This window comes from Amblyraja radiata, chromosome 4 (genome assembly GCF_010909765.2).
Source record: "Amblyraja radiata isolate CabotCenter1 chromosome 4, sAmbRad1.1.pri, whole genome shotgun sequence".
NCBI lineage: Eukaryota > Metazoa > Chordata > Chondrichthyes > Rajiformes > Rajidae > Amblyraja > Amblyraja radiata.
Window position 1 is genome coordinate 75,572,538 of NC_045959.1, and position 20,962 is coordinate 75,593,499.

At 41.6% G+C, this 20,962-nt stretch overlaps 1 protein-coding gene across 7 annotated transcripts in view; it reads left to right on the plus strand.

Annotated features, from left to right (window-relative positions):
• Nucleotides 1-15,025, plus strand: part of fam110b (family with sequence similarity 110 member B) — a 150,383-nt gene extending 135,358 nt beyond the window's left edge. For 6 of the 7 annotated variants that reach the window (XM_033019759.1, XM_033019758.1, XM_033019763.1 and 3 more), the window contains one exon: nucleotides 12,818-15,025. In XM_033019759.1, the coding sequence (XP_032875650.1) occupies nucleotides 13,112-14,218 (1,107 nt within the window). In that variant the 5' untranslated portion in view covers nucleotides 12,818-13,111 and the 3' untranslated portion in view covers nucleotides 14,219-15,025. Of the gene's footprint in view, nucleotides 1-83; nucleotides 88-12,817 lie in introns of all 7 variants that reach the window. The other variant, XM_033019762.1, reaches the window with a different exon arrangement.
• Nucleotides 15,026-20,962: the final 5,937 nt, after the last annotated feature.

The window sequence follows — 20,962 nt, forward strand, 5'->3', positions numbered from 1 at the left end:
TTTCCACCAATTCGAACAGTCTGTGGTCTGTGAGGAAGTTGAGGATGCAATTGCAGAGAGATGCGCAGACCCAGTTCTGCGAGTTTGGTAACCAGCTTGGAGGGGATGATTGTATTAAATGCCGATCTGTAATCAATGAATAACAGTCTGACATATGAGTTTTTGTTGTCCAAGTGGTCCAGAACCGAGTGGAGAGCCAGCGAGATCGTATCCACCGTTGATCTGTTGTGGCGGTGGGCGAACTGCAGTGGGTCCAGGTTTTTGTCGTGATAGGAGTTGATTTGCGCTATGATCAATCTCTCAAAGCACTTCATCACTACCGACATTAGTGCCACTGGTTGATAGTCATTGAGGCACGTCACCTTGCTCTTCTTGGGCACCGGTATAAGTGATGCCCTTTTAAAGCAGGTGGGAACCTCAGGTTCCGCGGAGCAGTCACCACGAGAGTGGCATTGCTCGACCAACTCCACTCCACTTAAATTGTGTTCATCTTAAATTGTGTTAATCTTAAATCAAATTGTTACTTTCCAAAACCTGGAAGGGCAAGAGATGAGATTTTCAAGGATGTTGCCAGGAATTACAGCTTTGAGGAGTGATTGAGTTGTTTGCTTGATAGATAGATTATAGGAAAGATTAGACTTTTGTTCCTCCTCACAATCTCATTGAGGTCTGGGACTGTCTGAAAGAGTGGTAAGAGGCAGAAGCACTTGCCACATTTAAGCAATGCCTGATATGAACCTGGCAGGTAGCTCTTTCAATCAGCATGGTCATGATGGGCCGAATGGCCTCCTGTGTTGTAAATTCTGTAAAAGCACATCCGTTTTTTCAAATGAGGCGTTTCTTTAGACCCGCTTTTTTTAGACAAGCAGTAGTGATGCTCCTCTTGGATATATTGCAAATTTATGTTTAATTTAATTTAATTGTGCTTTGGTTGGTACAGTAAATGTAAAGGTATGCATAATAGCACATGGATGTTATTTAAGTTGCAGGTTGAGTTGTCATTTAAAAGCCGAATACATTTTCTTTTCAAGAGAAAGTTCATGCCTGTTCCAGTTGGAGCACAACCAGTGCATGGCCCAATTGATTTGTTAATGCTTCCTCTAGTTACTGGCCAAACGTTATTCAATCATTGATGGTCACTCCCATTTACACATTTACAGATGTAAGCATGTGTCACAAGATTATTAATACAATAATGAATGTGACATACTCCAAAAATTATCTACATCTTTTAGAATTTAGTTTGCTTGTGATCCACCAGGGACATCTCTTTGTGCATCTCTCAATTTACGTGAAGCCAGAAAATTAGCAATAATTAATCAGTAAGTTTAAGAGGAAATCTGACATTGACCATGTCAAACAGACAGCCGCAGAACTTCCACTTAGCCATATTTTGTGAAATTAAGCAATGAGGAAGAATTATTATCTAGGAATTATAGGGAAGTCTTTTGGGAGTGGACCTTCAGCCAAGAAGCTGAACATCCCTCCAAATGTTAGTTTTACAATTGGAGATAGTTGCACATTGGGTGCAAAGATATGTCATTTATGCCAGTGATGAGTTGTGCCTTAATAAACCGTTGGATTCACACATCTGGACCAACATTTTTATTTAAAATGTAGAGCTCTATGACCTCCCAATAGACTACATTATCAAATGTTGATTCAACTCCTATGCCATAGGACCGTAATCAGGAAAAATAATCTCCAAAAGTTTACTGCCTGCCCAACGAGGTACGGAGCAGTACTGATGAATAAAGGCCGTGATGTGTGCAAATGATGGAAATTGTCTCGAAATGTTTAGTAAGCCAAGTACCACTTAGGATTTTAGATTTGCTGAAAATAAAGGTATGGCCACAATATAACTTGTGCATTGTCCTAAACATTACCTATTTGCTCAGTTAGTGATCATTCCCTCGGTCCTGCGAATAAAATCAGGATTCCCATACTTTGGAAGAAAAATTCTCAAGTGCACAAAGGACTGAGGTGAGTCCAAATATTGTAGGTACAGAACTGTGGTGATGGTTCACATTACTTCACGAAATGTGAAAGGCTTACACAAGACTAAGCAGAGGACTTGAAATATACTTGGAAGCCAAGTAGCAGCATGATTCATTTGTTTCAGTGGAAGGATGAAATGAAAAAGAAACAAACTACAGAATTGAGGCGACCATTTGCACAGAGGGAAGCGAACCTCCCTTAGAAGGGGGGAGAATTTACAAGAGCGATTACAGTTTTGTTTAGAGATCGAGCACGGAAACAGGCCCTTCGGCTTACCGGGTCCGCGCCAACCAGCGGTCCCCGCACACTAAATCTATCCTACACACAATAGGGGCAATTTTTTTTTAATTTACCAAGCCAGTTTTCCTACATATTTGTACGTCTTTGGAGTGCATGGACCACATTTCAATCGCTTATACTGATGTGAAAATGCTTCAAATTTAAGCACTATGAAATGGTTCTCTAACTAATTGGAAATTTTAAGTGTTCTGCCCTCTTTATAAACTAGGCTCCAAAACAAAATTCCCCTTCTGTCTGGTGGAGTTCACTGTTCCCTCACTCACTTGGACAACTGCAGTGAATCTCGTAATCCACTGTCCTACCATTTGGGAATCCTGATTTTCTTTTTTGTTGTTTTGTTCACTTCTGCCTGCCTGGATCTTTTAGTGTAACCCGGCATCTGCAATTCCTTGTTTCATCTGCCTAGTGTGCCTGATTGTCAGTTTTACTGTTCTGACTTGAACTTGTGCAAAATCAGAGTTCTACAATTGTCATCAAATTGGCACCCTTTGCATATGCATACTACATGGACTGTTCACGTTTACAATAACATGGCAACAGCACCTTATGGCATTCCAAGGCAAAAGTTGCTATTCTTTAATTTTGAAAACTGACCAAAATACAAGCTGAAAGAATGGTGACTTTCAGCATGAAATGCTTGTGTCTAGCATGTGAGCCTCATTTAGAGTCAGCTGAACCATATCCCCTACCCCCGTACTTTCCCCTCTCATTCTTGATAACGACATGATCTTTCTTGATTAGCAGCAGGAGTTTCGCCTTGTTTCATGGCAATGTTTGATGTTTGCAATAAAGGTGTTATGATAAAACTTGTTTGATTCTCTTGTAATTGTGGTTATTGAATTTAAATGCAACACTTCTATCATTAGCTTTCCATTGGAAAAACTTTTGTATTATCAGTCGGCATTGTTTTTTATAGATCACATTTGTTTAATTGGGATGGTCCTGATTCTCACTCTGTCTTCACCATTAAGGATCTTTGTTTTAAATTGTAAAAGGGCTTTGGCTGGCTGACCATTAACCAGAGTGTGCATTTTAATAGTGTCAAAGCTCAATCCTTGGAATAGCAGAACCGAGCAATTCCAACCCTCGGGTCCACAAGATAACTTACAGCGGTATGTTTGGCCCATCATTCTATCATGGATTCAGCCGTAGACACCTTCCACCCCATCAGCTGTCGCATACAACATATAATCCTCCAACATTTTCACCACCTCCAAAGGGATCCCACTCTGGCCATATCTTCCCATCTCCACCCCTTTCTGCTTTCCGCAGAGACCGTTTCTTCCGTAACTCCCTGGTCAACTCATCCCTTCCTACCCAAACCACCCCCATCCCAGGTATTTTCCCCTGCAACCGTAGGAGATGCAACGCCTGTCACTTTACCTCCCCCCTCGACTCCAAGGACCCAAACAGTCTTTCCAGGTGAGACAGAGGTTCACTTACACCTTCTCCAACTTCTACTGCATCCGCTGTTCCAGGTGTCATCTTCTCTACATCGGTGAGACCAAGCGCAGGCTCGGTGATCATTTAGCTGAACATCTCCGCTCAGTCTGTCTTAACCAAGCTGATCTCCCAGTGTCCCAGCACTTCAACTCCCCCTCCCATTCCCAGTCTGACCTTTCTGTCCCGGGCCTCCTCCGTTGACAGTGTGAGGCCCAGCGCAAATTGGAGGAACAGCACCTCATATTTCGCTTGGGTAGTTTACACCTCAGCAGTATTGCTGTTGACTTCTCTACAGGTAGGCCTTGCTCTCTCTCTCTCTCTCTCTCCTTCCCCTCCTCCTTCCCAGTCCTCCCACTAATCCCACTGTCCCTGCCCACTTTCTTTCTCCTGCATTTTGTATCTACCTTTGACTTTACCAGCATCTGCAGTTCCTTCTTAAGGGCCTGTCCCACTTGGACGACCTAACCCACGAGCTTAGAAGACCCTAGACGAGTTGAAAAAAATGTCAAGGTCATGTTGACTCGCCGAAGTAAAATACCTCCCACGACTGTCTACGACCTCCTACGACATGTCTACGATCTCCTCCGACCCCCCTCGACCTCAGTCTTCCACACCTAAGACCAACTATGACTAGCTACGAGTGGAAAATGATCCCATGATAAAATTATGTCATGTTTGCATTTTTTTTCTCGGGCCAGTTACCGACCTACGACTACCATCATGACCTACCTACTACCTACCTACGAGTAAAAAGTATAACATTTTTCCATGCCGACCTTTTTTTTTACTCGTGGACATTTTTTATCAGGCTGGAAAAAACGCCGCGACCTACTTGAGGCCACGGGTACGCGGAGACCACTCACAAGCACGAGGAAGAGTTACGAAGACCTCCTGCGAGCTCGTGGCGACCATGCTGCGAGTATTGAGTCAAGGGCAAACTCGGCAGAGGTCGCCAATTAGGTTGTGAAAGTGGGACGGGGCTTAAAACAATGGTTTCAGCCGTGTTATGATCTGACCCACAATAGAAACTGGAGCACACAAATCATCTCAGCTGGCATTGCGGTACTGTAGCAAAGAACTGATGCACTGTCATGGGTGCACCCCAATGTGGAGAGATGTGGCAGATAGTCCTAAATGTGGTTTGCCATGGACTCAAGGGGACATGTGTAAATACACCACACCATGTGTATGTTATCAGAAAGCAGTGATTTGGCCTTGGGTGTCAAACCTTGAGACTATATCCCAGAGTTGCCAAAGGGCATTTTTACGGCTAATCGGAGACATTTGAAAACCGTTCATGTCAATTAGGTAAGAATATTAATAATTATTACAAGAAAAAATATTGACTTGCTGATATTATTAAAATGTAAACAAAAATGCTTATCTACACTTGATTTGATTCTGGCTGGTGACTTGTATTGAGCTCGGAAACCAGGAATGAAATGCACCAATTTGTGCATTATTCCTGGATTCGATGCCAAGTCCAGCAATGCTGACAGATGTCAGTTCACCAGTATCTGAGATTCAGCAGCTTCCCGAGTTCCACCTTGTAATATTCAGATGCTGAAGTCAAGAACATGTTGACCCACATAATGTAGTTTAGCTGGCAAGTTGCAGCGATCAGTTCAATGTGAATTGGGCGGAACCAAGACACAATCTGATTTCTGAAGGAAAATAAACCTGGAGACCATTTTGAAGGAATTATCCCAAGTGCCCTGGCCAATTGGCCAATATTTATCCTACAATCAAAGTCACAAATCGTTAAATATGATCAGCTTCTGTTTGGTGTGTGCTTAATCTGTTTTAATTAACTGCCAGAGCCTCCTTCCCTATAACAGTAGCTAAGCCTAAAGTTGTTTGATTGAAAAGCTTTTTGTCAGTATGTGTAAATGTAATCTTTTAATTGTGGGTTTTAAAACAACTATTATCCACTCCTCCAACGACTTCTACTTGAAATCTGTACGATACGATAGAACTTTATTTATCTCAGGAGGGAAATTGTTCTGCCAACAGTCATACATACACAACATATATGAAGCATTAAATTAAAGTAACGTGTGGAGGGGGGAGGGGGGGGGGTGGGGAAGAGAGACGGTCTGTTTGCCCAATGACAGAAGGGGAGGAGTTGTACAGTTTAATAATCACACGGAAGAAGGATCTCCTGTGGCTTTCTGTCCTGCATCTTGGTGAAACCAGTCTGTTGCTGAAGGTACTCCTCTGGTTGACCGGTGTGTCATGGAGGGGGTGAGCTGTATTGTCCAGGATGATCCGCAGTTTGAGGAGCATCCTCCCCTCCAAGACCACCTCCCATGAATCCAACTCCGTCAGCCAGCCTTCCTGATAAATATATGAGTTTCAGATGATGTTGCTGAGAATTCCAGTGGCTTCACCCATATATGGGTGAGAGGTGAGATACTGCACTGAAGTACGAGGTTGAGGGGGTTGGTTGAATTGTTATGAAGAAAATAGTTCTTCATCAGTAAAATTACTTCAGGAAGAAACACACAAATAGGTTTGGCGTCAGTTGAGCCTGAATTTAGATACCAACCATAATTTGATTATGTATTACCATATCTTCCAGTTTTATGAGAATTGCAAAGAGGATGGGTGAAAAACATTTTAACTTGCCGTGTTGTGAGGCTTGGAATAAAATAAACATTCAAATCCAGTAAGCGATTGTTCTGTATGGTGCCAGAAGGAAACACACCTTTCCGCTTATGTTAGTTTTTGACCCTCCCAAGACCTCAGCACGCACATGGCGATAGTGTAATTCGTGATGTTTGCCTTAATTAAATCTCCCTCTGGGTACAAATCACATCTGGAACACTTAACAGGTACATTTTCTAAACAGATGTCTCTTCAAAGGTAATTACAAAGATGTTCCCCATGATCATTGCCAATCAACACCCAACCCACATTGTAGTTGGCATGGCACTCCTCTACATTTGCACTGGTTCTTGCTGCCTATTCCCCTTCCTTTGCATTTCTTGCTATCATGTACAGTTAATGTGATTGCTGACAGAACTGTAATTCTCCAAGAGATTGAAGCAGCTGGTCATCATTGGATGCTATTTTGTCAATAAAATTTGACTGGAACATGACTGGGTTGTTGTGCATATTCCAGGTCCTTTCTGTGGGTAGATAATAATGCTGCAGCTCTCGGGTAGTAGTCAAAGAGCTTGGGCCCGCGTTAACATTAATTAGCTGCTGTTGACATTATATTGGATCTGTCAATGTGAAGTATGGACTTTGTATTGCTGTTTCAATTTTGGCCAGTTACCTTTTTTACCTCAAATTATCGTATTGACCTCTATTCATGTCTGTAAAAATTGGTGTGTAGTTACATAAGACCCTTCACTGTTGGACAGGGCAAAGTCTAATGAACATTGGGTTAATGTAAAGGGAGAACTTGGGTTTGCTGAAAATGTAACAGACAGATGTATAAATGAACAGAAATAAATAATGGCAGATGCTGGTTTTTCACAAAGGACACAAAGTGGTGGAATGACTCAGTGGGTCAGGCAGCATCACTGGAGAACATGGATAGGTGATAGATCCCGACCCGAAACGTCACCTATCCGCGTTCTCCAGAGATGCTGGCTTTGTTGAGATACTCCAACACTTTGTGTCCTTTTAGATAAATTAGCAATTTGCAACGGTAGGTAGAAATATTTGAAAATAATATCTGCCGGTCATTCATAGCTCTTTGATCACTTGTTTGACCTTGTGTGGATAGCTTTTGTGTCCCCCAGATAGCACGTTGTTTCCTGGGATCAGCTGCAGATGGTTTACCTCTCTGTGTTACAGTATATTTACAGTACAGGATAGATGTCTTTCAATTCAGCAAGAGCATTCTGGCATGTAATAGAGTAGTCCTGTCATTCCCATTCCCTCCATGCTTGCCCTTGCCCTTCCAAATCACTTTTCTCAAATCCCTAACCAATTTCCAGTTGGGAGAGAGGATCCTGTGGGTGTTACATGCGGGTTGTAGGTAGATGGAACTTGTGGGCAAGGGGGTTGAAAACGAGTGATAAGGGGGATGTATTAGGAAAGGGGCAAAAATGGGAGGACTGGAGGTTGATTGGAAGGAGAGAGGGATGGGAAGAACACAGAAAATGAGGATTACCCAAAATTGGAAAATTCAGTGCGTTGTAGACTGTCCAGAGGAAATATGCAGTGCTATTCTTCTAGTTTGCATTTGGCATCACCCTGGCAGTGGAGGAGGCCAAAGGCAGAAAATAAAAGAACACTGCCTCATATTCTGCCTGGGTAACCTACAATTCAAAGGCATGAACGTTGATTTCTCCAATTTCGCAAGTATCCTCCATCCTTTAATTCGCCTGATCCACCAATGTTCTCTTGCTCACCTACTATTAGCCAGTTTCTTTACCTTCCCTCACCTAGTTCCACACATTCAACCCATGGGATCCCCGATCCCTTGCCCCTTTGATCCTGTCTGCCCATCGTCCCTTATCCAGTACCACACATCACCTTTCCTTATCAGATCCCATAATCTTCCACCCTTTGTCCACATTTATCACCTGTCGCTTTCTCTACCCTTCTATCTGCCACCTGGCTCTGCCTCTTCATTAACAACCACCCCCCTAGCCAAATCTATCTGTCACGTGCTGGCTCCCCCTCACCCAGCCCCTCACATATTTATACTTGCCATCTTCACTATGCATTCCCATTCCTGATGCAGGCTCTCAACACTAACATCAACCATCCCTTTATCTCCACTGATGCTGCTTGACTGGCTAAGTTCTGTCAGCAGCTCATTTTCTGTTAGGAAAAGTGCACAATCCAATGGGTTTTTATTAATTTTCTTCACTGCCTACAAGGTATTGTACTAAGATGCTGAATTTTATTTTGTTCAAGCTAAATTTGCTTCTAAATTGGTTCTGTAAATTTAGTTTTATAGGTTGCATTGCAACATTAAAAAAATAACGCCAAGGTCTTGAACTAGCAACTTACAATGTAAGAGCACCAACCTCTCTCTTTGTCTACTCCACTGCGAAATCTCCTCAAGGTATGCCTACTTTGAAGAAATTCTCCTCTCTCCGAAGACTCCAGCATTTTTGTCTAACTTGGTTGACATAGTTCTTTGCTGGACCCATTCAAAGACCAAAACAAAAGATGAAGCGTACAAATATCAAAACAAAAGATGAAGCGTACAAATTAGCCAGAACAAGCAGCCTACCAGAGGACTGGGAGAAATTCATAGTCCAGCAGAGGAGGACAAAAGGCTTAATTAGGAAAGGGAAAATAGATTATGAAAGAAAACTGGCAGGGAACATAAAAACTGACTGCAAATTTTTTTATAGATATGTGAAGAGGAAAAGATGAGTTAAACAAATGTAGGTCCCTTGCAGTCAGAAACAGGTGAGTTGATCATGGGGAACAAGGACATGGCAGACCAATTGAATGACTACTTTTGTTCTGTCTTCACTAAGGAAGACATAAACAATCTGCTGGAAATAGCAAGGGACCGGGGGTTAAATGAGATGGAGGAACTGAGTGAAATCCTGGTTAGCCGGGAAGTGGTGTTAGGTAAATTGAATGGATTAAAGGCCGATAAATCCCCAGGGCCAGATAAGTTGCATCCCAGAGTACTTAAGCAAGTAGCCGCAGAAATAGTGGATGCATTAGTGATAATTTTTCAAAAGTCTTTAGATTCTGGAGTAGTTCCTGAGGACTGGAGGGTAGCTCATGTAACCCCACTTTTTAAAAAGGGAGGGAGAGAGAAAACGGGGAATTACAGACCAGTTAGTCTAACATCGGTGGTGGGGAAAATTCTGGAGTCAGTTATTAAAGATGGGATAGCAGCACATTTGGAAAGTGGTGAATTCATTGGACAAAGTCAGCATGGATTTATGAAAGGTAAATCATGTCTGACGAATCTTATAAAATTTTTCGAGGATGTAACTAGTAGAGTGGATAAGGGAGAACCAGTGGATGTGTTATATCTGGACTTTCAGAAGGATTTCGACAAGGTCCCACATAAGAGATTAGTATACAAACTTAAATCACATGGTATTGGGGGTTCAGTATTGATGTGGATAGAGAACTGGCTGGCAGACAGGAAGCAAAGAGTGGGAGTAAACGGGTCCTTTTCAGAATGGCAGGCAGTGACTAGTGGGGTACCGCAAGGCTCAGTGCTGGGACCCCAGCTATTTACAATATATATTAATGATCTGGATGAGGGAATTGAATGCAACATCTCCAAGTTTGCGGATGACACTAAGCTGGGGGGGCAGTGTTAGCTGTGAGGAGGATGCTAGGAGGCTGCAAGGTGACTTGGATAGGTTGGGTGAGTGGGCAAATGCATGGCAGATGCAGTATAATGTGGATAAATGTGAGGTTATCCACTTTGGTGGCAAAAACAGGAAAGTAGACTATTATCTGAATGGTGGCCGATTTGGAAAAGGGGAGATGCAACGAGACCTGGGTGTCATGGTACACCAGTCATTGAAAGTAGGAATGCAGGTGCAGCAGGCAGTGAAGAAAGCAAATGGTATGTTAGCATTCATAGCAAAAGGATTTGAGTATAAGAGCAGAGAGGTTCTACTGCAGTTGTACAGGGTCTTGGCGAGACCACACCTGGAGTATTGCGTACAGTTTTGGTCTCCTAATCTGAGGAAAGACATTCTTGCCATAGAGGGAGTACAGAGAAGGTTCACCAGGCTGATTCCTGAAATGACAGGACTTTCATATGAAGAAAGACTGGATAGACTCGGCTTGTACACGCTAGAATTTAGAAGATTGAGGGGGGATCTTATAGAAACTGACAAAATTCTTAAGGGGTTGGACAGGCTAGATGCAGGAAGATTATTCCCGATGTTGGGGAAGTCCAGAACTAGGGGTCACAGTTTAAGGATAAGAGGGAAGTCTTTTAGGACCGAGATGAGAAAATCATTTTTTACACAGAGAGTGGTGAATCTGTGGAATTCTCTGCCACAGAAGGTAGTTGAGGCCAGTTCATTGGCTATATTTAAGAGAGAGTTAGATGTGGCCCTTGTGGCTAAAGGGATCATGGGGTATGGAGAAAAGGCAGGGATGGGACACTGAGTTGGATGATTAACCATGATCATTTTGAATGGCGGTGCAGGCTCGAAGAGCCGAATGGCCTACTCCTGCACCTATTTTCTATGTTTCTATTCTTGTGCTTTATAATTTCAATCAGCAGTTCTATGGTAACAGCATTTCTTGCTTCTCTATGGGCATCTTATACCAGTTTCAAATAATCACTGTGTTTTTCAGGCGGATGGTTATCTTGGGATTGGGGTGGATCATTATGTTGTTTGTTGCCTTGCCTCTCAGTTTCTTAACTATAGCCTGAATTCTGCTTAAAAAGTTGGCCATTCCGTGTGGATTTGTCAATTTCTACCTCTGTAACTATGCAGAAGTTTGGGCCCCCTGCTGCTTGGCACGGATAATGCTTCAAGCTGAACTGACTGTCGGAGAATTTCTGTGTAACTGGGAAGCCCTGTGCCAGGCCTTGGCGACCAGGGTGGATTGAGCTTTCTTTTGGAAATTTGCACCGCAGATACCACTCCTGGTGAGGCCAAGTAGATTAGTGCGGCACGATGGAGCGCCGGTAGAGTTGCTGCTTTGCAGCACCAGAGACCCAGGATCGATCCTGACCACAGATTATGTCTATATAGAATTTGTACTTTTTCCCCGTGACCTGCCTGGGTTTTCTCCGGGTGTTCCAGTTTTCCGGTGTTCCAGTTTTCCAGTGTTCCGGGTGCAAGCGGTGAGCAGACGGTCAGGGCTACAGACTTTTGCGCTGTGTGGTAATAAAACCTTTCCAGTACATGATCTTCTAAAAGCCAGTGCAGGGAAATGCACAGGTGAGCTGGCCTCTTTTTATATATGAGCAGTAACTGCCTTCAGGGCACAATGGAAGGTGAATAGGAATGTGATAGCCTGGAAAGCATTAAAATAAGTGATACCAGTGTTCAGGCATGTAATGGCACTAACTTAAAATATCTACATTTTCTGCCCTTTGGAGAAGAGCAAGTTAATTGTGTCACTTTGACATAATTTGAAGTTAACAGGCTAACATTTCCTGTGCTTAATAATGTGACACGCAGATGTAATAATGCTGGCTTCCTGTTCTTCGGGCACCAAGTAGCTGCTTAACATTAAACTGTGATTTAATATTTCAGAACTTGACTGTACTATTGCAAAGCTCAAATTTACAAACTAAATCAAACTAATTTGACACTCCTTATCTCAGCTCAATGTACACACTTGCAGCAAATGTGGCTTGGTGGCTGCTGTCTCTCCCAGTGTCACTGTGGCCCATCGTAACGTTCACTGTTACCTCTGATGATGAGCTCAAAATTCTTAGTGCAAATAACGACTAATTTACTAAATGTGTAGGAAGGAACTGCAGGTGTTGGTTTACATGACAAGTTTCACTATCCTCCTGATTTTACTGTTTGTTTGCCTCGTTGTCACCTTCCTCTCAAAGAACAATGAACCATTCTACATTTCTTTAAACACTATCTGCTTTGATCTGCCATTTTCACACCTTATCCTTCCTCATCTCTAGTTTCCCTCTCCCCTGACTTTCGGTCTGAAGAAGGGTCTTGATCTGAAACGTCACCCATTCCTTCTCTCCAGAGATGCTGCCTGTCCTGCTGAGTTACTCCAGCATTTTGTCTATCTACTAATTTACTATCACAGGTTCCCTCTGTGACCACATGGGTTTTCTTTGGATGCTCCAGTTTCTTAGAACTGGTGTGAACGGATGATCGATTGTTGGTGTGGATTTGCTGGGCTGAAGGGCTTGTTTCCTTGCTGTATTTCTAAACGTTAATGACTTGGCGTAAAATGTTTTGCTAAGCTGGCATTTAGGCCTGGCAATTATTTTAAAATGTCACCATTCAGACCTCTGATTTAGAATTGATCATGTAACTTTTAATGTGCATGCCTGCCTGTGTGCTGGACTCTGTACCAGCCATTAACTGCAGACTCTGCAGTTTTCTTGTTTTTTGTGTAGTTGCTATGGACTTGCTGTGATGTCACCCTGTCATACTAACACATGGTTGGTTATTCTGTGTTTCAGATCATTGCCTGGAGTTGTGTATAAAAGAGCAGACAAGTCTTCCACGTCTCACAGTCAGCTTCAAATAAAAAAGAACCAGCAGAGCAGATTAATACAAACTTGTGTCTAGTGGCCCTTTGTACAAAGACTGGCTTTAATGAGAACATAGTGTTGTTTAATGAGCTGTAAGATGAGGCCCTAGGCCCATGAGACTCTTCCTCTCTCCAGTCTGCTTGATGTGCACAATTCAATACAGCGCATTTGGAGTTGCTGAATTCAGATTCCAAGACGGCTACTGGAGAAAGGCCATCGAACATGCCTACAGAAATGCTACAAGCAGATAGCATGGTCAAACCAGTTGGTTCGACCACCACTTTCACTTCAGCCGTTCCCCTCCGTATACTAAATAAAGGGCCAGACTATTTTCGAAGGCAGGCGGAGCCCAACCCCAAAAGACTCAGTGCGGTTGAACGGCTGGAAGCTGATAAAGCAAAATACGTTAAGAGCCAAGAGGTCATCAATGCCAAGCAGGAGCCGGTGAAGCCGGCTGTGCTGGCAAAGCCACCAGTCTGCCCAGCTGTCCGGCGGGCAACCGGGACCCCTCTGCAGAAGCTGACCAACAATCACAAGGCAGACAGCACTGCTAAAAGAGAGAATATAAATTTGGAAATACTGAAAAACATAATCAACAGTCCAGAGAGTTCTACCTCGGGCTCAGTACATAAGCACACCACACGGAACTGGCCCCAGCACAGACCGGCCTCCACAGAAATTAGTCGGCGTACGTTTGCGGAAACTATTCGGGTGTACAGTAACCAAGGCAGTCCGCAGGGAGGCAATCTGAACATAACCAAAAGATTGTTTGAAGACCAAGTCAGTGATTCAGCCCTGCATATTTCTCGCAGTTCGGCCGATGTGAGAAGAGTGGTGGAAGGGAGGCCTCTGAAACCAATACCCAGCAGCAGCTCTGCCCCTCCCGTTCTACCCAAGCCGAATATTCCAACCTGTAATATACCCAAGTCACCGCCACAAACCACCCCGGACTTGACAGTCAATCCAAGCAGGCGGCCATCACTCCACCGCTCCAAGTCTGACCTTAGTGATCGATATGCCCGTGCTAATGCTGATGTAGAGAGGTTCTTTAACTACTGTGGGCTGGATCCTGAAGAACTTGAAAACATTGGCATGGAGAACTTCACACGGGCAAACTCGGACATAATCTCCCTGAACTTTCGTAGTGCAAGCATGATCAGTTCGGATTGTGAGCAGTCACGAAGGAGCAATGATGATCTGACAGATGATGAAGAAACAAATGATCGAGTCCCTTATGGTATTTCGGCCGTAGAAAGGAATGCTAGAGTGATTAAATGGTTATATAGTTGCAAACAAGCTAAGGAATCCCAGAAAATATCTCATGTTTAAGCAAAAGACACAAACTATGAGTGACTCATTTTTTTGTATTTTTATTTTGACTGTGAACCTTTTGTTGTGAAGTCTACTGGAACATTTCTTGCAGATCCTGAGTTCCACTGTGATGCTAGTTTGTGTATGTTCCCATTGCATGCTTATCGATTTAAGATCAGAAGTGGCCTCTATCTCAAAACATATGAAGACACGGACATGGGTGTTTCCACTGTATTAGAAATGTAACTGCGTTTGTACCAGCTAGCAAGAGCACGAGGTACTATGTACACATTTTATCGCACATTTCAACCGATTATATACGAGGACAAATGGCCTTGTTGCAGGTTTTCTATACATAAATAAATGTAATCGGGACAGAAAAGATAAATTATCTGTCTGAAACATTGCAAGGGTAGTCACATTAACTCTTCTCAATCTGGAAGCGCATGTTACAGCCCATATAACCTCTAATGCTGGCGACTTGGCTATAAAGCTGTCCAGTTTAATGCAACAGCATGGTACAGCTCTAACAATCCATGTCTTCCAAAGCTGCTTCAACTGCCCTTCTAATTGTCTGCTGTAATGTGCTGAGAAGTGAAAAGTACAGCAGGTGACCTCATTAAATAGTTCATTGTTGCTTTTCAATATACTGCAGTGCTGCACTTCATTTCATAAAGAGACTGGTATCTCGGCTGTTGGGAAACCAGATTTTTTTTTGTATTAAAAATGCTGTAAAGGTTTGTATATACTTCAAAGCTGTTATCAGATCTGTAAAGAAGAGTCTGCTATAATAATAATAAACAGTTTCCAGTTCATTCATCATCATTCTTGATTTTTGCCTTTTTCGTTCATTTCATTTCATTGTTTTAAAGTGAGCATTTCAAAAACAGTTTACAAGTTATCACTTTTTTGCTGTTATTTTCCTCAATGCATAATATGCATAATAACATAAGCAGGCAAATGTACAATGATGGATTTTGTTATTTGGTAAAGTGTCACATTGATTATGTGGTATTCAAATTCTAGAATTATATTTGGCTCTTGGTAATCATACTTGCCACCATAATAATATATCTTTAAAGACTATGGTAAGATTCAGAAATGTTGCATTGTAAAACTTTAAACCTGTAGTTATGAAACACCAAACCATCATGTCAATTTGCAGCTGTACACTCATTGTTCAGACTGTGCAGGCATGGGGTAGCAACCTTTAACCTATTCGCTGTATTTTTGGAACTTCTATCTTTAATTTAAAGGCCTTCACAAGTTCTATGCATGGGGTTATCTCTCCTACATGTTGCTGCACTTGCAAAAAAAAAAAAAGACTGCTACACTAAAACTGTTTCTCATTAGAGTCACAGTAGATTACAAGGCAGTGATAAATGAAGCATTATGGGAATGAAAGTAGCAGCATCTGTCATCTAATAATGCCTAAATTAAACAGAAAATATAAAATCTGTTAAAACTGACATTGTTGGACTTGGGAGAAGATGGTTAGGTAGTGGTTAAAGGTGAAAGATTGTGAACATTTCTGAGAAGCTGATAAATGGTCTCAACATGAAGTATTAATTTATATTTTTAGATATTATTCAATTGAGAGCCTTTGACAGTTCTACAGAAACAATAACCTCACCTTCTCTTTCAGATGCTGACTGGATGTCCATTTAGCATTTTCTGTTTTTAATGTAGCATTTTCGATTTGCTATGGTTCAAAATAAATATTATTAGATTGCCAGCTTGTATTTTTAGTTGGTAAACCGTGTCACTTTTTGGCTTTTGTGTTTGATTATATTTTATGACAAATATTTCTACTTGAAACCTGTGATAAAGCAAAAATTAATGACCATCTACTTCTGCACTTTCTGCATCTGTAATGTAACCTCTTCATATGCTGACCTGTTCCAAGCAGTTAAATTTGTGGAATTTGGGACTGACACTACTCACCATCACTCTAAACAACTATGAAGAAACTAATTAATGACTAACAATTGTAAACTTGGTGCTTTCTTTTTACTAGCTTTTTAATAATAAAATATGAACATGTTTCTGCAATTTAGGCTGCAAGTAACTATGATTTCAGTTTAGCTAACAATGCTAATAGAAAACATTAATAACACAGGGCAGTGTTTCACCTTTTCATTTGTCAGCAAGCAACACAGAATTTACCTCCGATTTTCTGTTAAAGTAGCAACTAACTGATTCTGATGCTAATGGTTTTCATCTGGGAAAACTGCACTATTTTCTCCTTTGCTTAAAAGGCATGTAAGTGGAATGTGCATTAAAAGTAAATCAAGTTGGATTTTTTATTCAATATGTGGTGATCAATTTCAGGTTACTTTATGCATCCTAGGTACAATTAAATTCCTAGTTCGCATGTAGCTCAAAGTCAATAATAAATACAACGACAAATGTAAAACAGCAGAATGGTGCAAAGGTTGCAGTGCAAACTAAAGCATTTTTTTTTAGTGAGGCTGCATTTGGAGTACTGTTTTCAGTTTTGAACACAACTGTGCCTGCTATAAGAAGGATGTTGTTAAAGCCCTGGCCCACGGTACGAGTTCATTCCAAGAGCTCTCCCGTGTTTGCCCTGATTCAAACTCGGAGATTTACGGTAATGGCCACTCGTCGGTACTCGGGTCTCTCGTGGACATTTTCCAACATGTTGATAATTCTTCACGAGTCTTCCCGTGCTTACCTGCCATTAGCGAGTCTTCCCGAGTACCTGCCGTTCGGGTTACGAGCCGCTAAGTGACGCCCCCGAGCTCCGACGTACCCGCTACGTTCATTCTCCGTGCTTACCACAAGTTTGATTTTTTTTAAACTCGGGAGAGCTCTTGGAATGAACTCGTACCGTGGGACAGGGCTTTTAAACTGGAAAGAGTGCAGAGATTATATACGAGGATGTTGCTCTGCTCTGTCAATTGCTTTCTTTGGTGGATTGCATTCAGTGATACTTATTCTTTTTTCTATCCATATGCAAGTGTCGGTATCCTATTAAAATGTCATGGCTCTTTCCCTTGGAAAATATTTTACCTTTTTTAGTTTTATTAATCCTGCCGCCCCTCTCGTCCCAAAGCTAGGCATCTCTGGGTAACCTTCCCCATTCTCTCTTTACTTTGCACTTGAGGACATTGGTGTTTTACAGCAGGCGAATTGTAATTGCATTTAAATTGGTTTCATTGAGGTGCACTACAAAGCTATCATGTTGAAACCTAGCACCAATTTGGGTCTCCCCTGAAGAGTTGAGAGTTTGGTTGTAATGGTCATTGAAATTGTACTGACATCATTCCTTAAACCACAGAAGTATTCATTATGGGAACTGCTGAGATTGGCTGCTCTATCTTTGCAGATCTGTGTGCAAGGAAGGTTGTTAAATCTGAAAGTATGGCTGCACAACATACTGCAGTAGAGGTGGAGAGTGCGGATGGAGGGGATTGCAGAGCAGTTTTAAATATCTTGTTCTATCTCCTCACGGTGAACCGCCCTAATGGTTTCCTAAGCTGGGAGTAGACTGCATGGCACTGTGAGGTGTGGGTTGATCAGGAAAGCAGGGATTGCAAACCCTGGATGGAGCAAAGAGAAATGGCTAGTTTAGTTTATCATTGTCACATGAACCGAGGTACAGTAAAATGCTTTTTGTTATGTGCTATCCAGTCAAAGAAAAGACTATACATGATTCCAATCAATATGTCCATAGTATACAGATAAAGGACAGCGAGTATTTTGACTTTTGCAATTAGGTGTCAGATGTTATGGGGAAAGTATAAAAGTCAGAATGGCAACACTTTGATTTCATTGCGGATTTTGGCGCATTGTGCTTTTCCTGTGACTTTCGTTCGTTCTAATGTGGGGAGTTCAGCTTCATTCACAAGTGCATCAGATGTGTGATGGTGTTGCAGCTGCATCTGACACTCTGCAGTCCAGCCTTGGATTCAAATCAATTGAGTACCAAAGCAATTACAAAATCTTGGGCTTGGATTGGGTTTGCCGTGATTGTGGTCAGCTTGGGTATTAATTTTGCATCATATAGAGGTTAGATATGCTGGTAGAGATCTTGGTGGGAAGTACACAGTTGGGAATGATCACCAATGTAATTTAGTTCATACAAAATCAATGTTGGTTCACGTGGTGCTGAAATGCAAGTGCTGGGAAATCCAGTTTTTAGGCTAACATTTAATACTCTTGGACAGACTTCAAGAAAGGTGCACTCTTCCTGCACCCATGGAATTAACCTGCTCTTCTTTTGTAGTCCAAAGCCCTCCAGGGCCTTGTCTCTGCCATTTGCTCTGTGATCCAAAACCATCCTCTGGATGACGATAAATGTGCACCCCGTGTTGCTCAAATGACTTGTTCCCTGCATGTGGATTTTCTCTTGCAGAGAAGTCAACCTCTTATCTCCTGTAGATCATTCCTGCAAGTTGAGCATTCCTCCATAAGTGACCACTTTATGGAACTGTATGATCCAAAAACGGCTTCCACCTTGCTGCTGTTAGAAGAAATAATGATTGGAGACAAGTTGATCCAAAGACTCAACCCTTCAGGCCTTCGAGTGAATCAACTAACACTGGATACACTCAAGATCCATCTCGCAAAACTCGTGCAATTGCTACAAGCAGATAGCGGCATCATGCAATTGACAGCAAGATGGATAAGACTGCTCGGATCTATTAAAATCGTTTATAACCTGCAGGCTTCATTCATTGCTGCATACTCCTATTTCTAAATCCAATGAAATAAAGATGAAAAATGCTGGAAATACTCAAGTCAGGGTAAAGAGAAACAGTGTTTATATTTCAAGACCAAATCCCTTGTCAGAACTGGGTAAGAAAAATATAAGATTAGTTCAATGATACTGTTTCAAGTGTTCAATGATTTAACAACAGGGACCAACTGTGAATCAAATCCAGAGGCACGTAGTACCTTCGTCCACTGTATGATCTGAGGTGAGATTAGATGGTGGGAAAGAAAGAGGTGTCTAAAAAATAATTTAAATTAACTTTCTTGTCAGTGGGGATATTTACAGTTCAGGTGAAATTATTCTACATGCATAACTTGGGCTGAATATGATTTTCTTGTCTTCATGATATAAAAGAACTGCTTGCTTGAGGTTAGATGAATGAAGTAAAAACATGGTTTCATCAATACTTTTGGGTGAACCACCTTGTGATTTGCTATTTTTCATCTGTCAGGAGTGCCACTATGATGAACAACAGGAAAGAAAATTGCTCCATTGTAGCCATCACACATCAGCTCACAACTGTGGTATTCCAAAGTTTCCTGGATGTGCCTTTGGCTGTTGCATGATGCATCTTGGAAAGATACAATTCAGTTTGGCTTTCGCTGCCCTTTATGCTCTATTACCAGAGCAAAATTAGTGTCTTTTGATTGCTTGCAAAATCTACCTCGTGTTATACATCAGGTTCAGATTATTTTAAAATGTTGCAATAATCTTGCTCAATTTTTTTGTTTGTCTTTGAATTGGAAGTGTAAAACTAATGTAAAGTAACCGAATATCTTCTGTAAAATGAGACTAGTTATTGAAAATGCTGAGCAAATGATTATAGAACAAAGTGCAATCAATCCTCTAATTTTGTTTCCTCCTCTGACTTGTATTAAACCTGCTGCATGAGGTGAGTATTTCACTGAAAACATTCTGGATGATCATGTTTCATAGACGCAGCCATTTTCCTGCCGATGGTAGCAGTTATGCCTATGGCTGATGCAGCGATAAGAGTTTTTCAATGTCAAGGGTGTCACATCTCATTAGTTACACACCTGCTAAATTCAACATTCTACAAATGTAGCCGGAATAGAGCTGGGAAGATTTACACGGTACTTCAATTTTTTTTAAATCTACGGGAAATTGCTCGTAAGGTTACTTCTTCATATCAGCAAAATATTTAAGGTTGTAGAGTCATACAGCACAGAAACAGGTCCTTTGGACCAACTTGTCCGTGCTAACCAAGGCATCCGACTATGCTTGTCCTTTTCCTGTGCTTGATCCATATCCCTCCCAAACTTTCCTACCGATGTACCTTTCCAAACATCTTTTAAATGTTGTTATGATACCTGCCTCAACCACTTCCTCTGGCAGCGCATTCCATATACGTAAAACCTTCTTGTGTGAAAACGTTGCCCTTCAAGTTCTTGTTAAATCTTTCCCTTCCCAATTTAAACCTGTGCCCTCAGATTTTTGATTCCCCAAACCTGGAAAAAAGAGTGCATTCACCCTATCCATACCCCCTCTTTCATCAAGAGGGAAACTAGATTTTGAATTTAAAAAGGTCTACTCAAGCTTATTTCCTATACAATTTGATATTTTCTGCCCAATCATTAAAATGATTTTGAAGGAAACCATTGATGCCATTATTTGATGTTAATTCTTAAGAGCAACTGTATATAGGAGAGAAAAAGAATTTCCTACCTTTAATGTTTCTTACAATACATTAAACATGTGCATTGTCAAAATTAAATGTACCTATTTATTCAATTTTTAAGCAGCTGTAAGCTGTGAAGATCAAATAAAAATTACAGATGATGGAAATATGAAATAAAAACAAAAGGCTGGAAACACTCAGTAGGTCGGGGAGCATCTGTGGAAAGAAACGGTGCTAATGTTTTGGATCTTTCAACAATTGAAGCTGGCCTCAGCATTGTTTTACATTTTGGGTGTCAGCTGTGCTCTAACAATAAATAGCATTCATATCTCTGAGGAAGATGGATTAAAATCTAAAAGTAACACATAGACCCTGTTGCATGGTT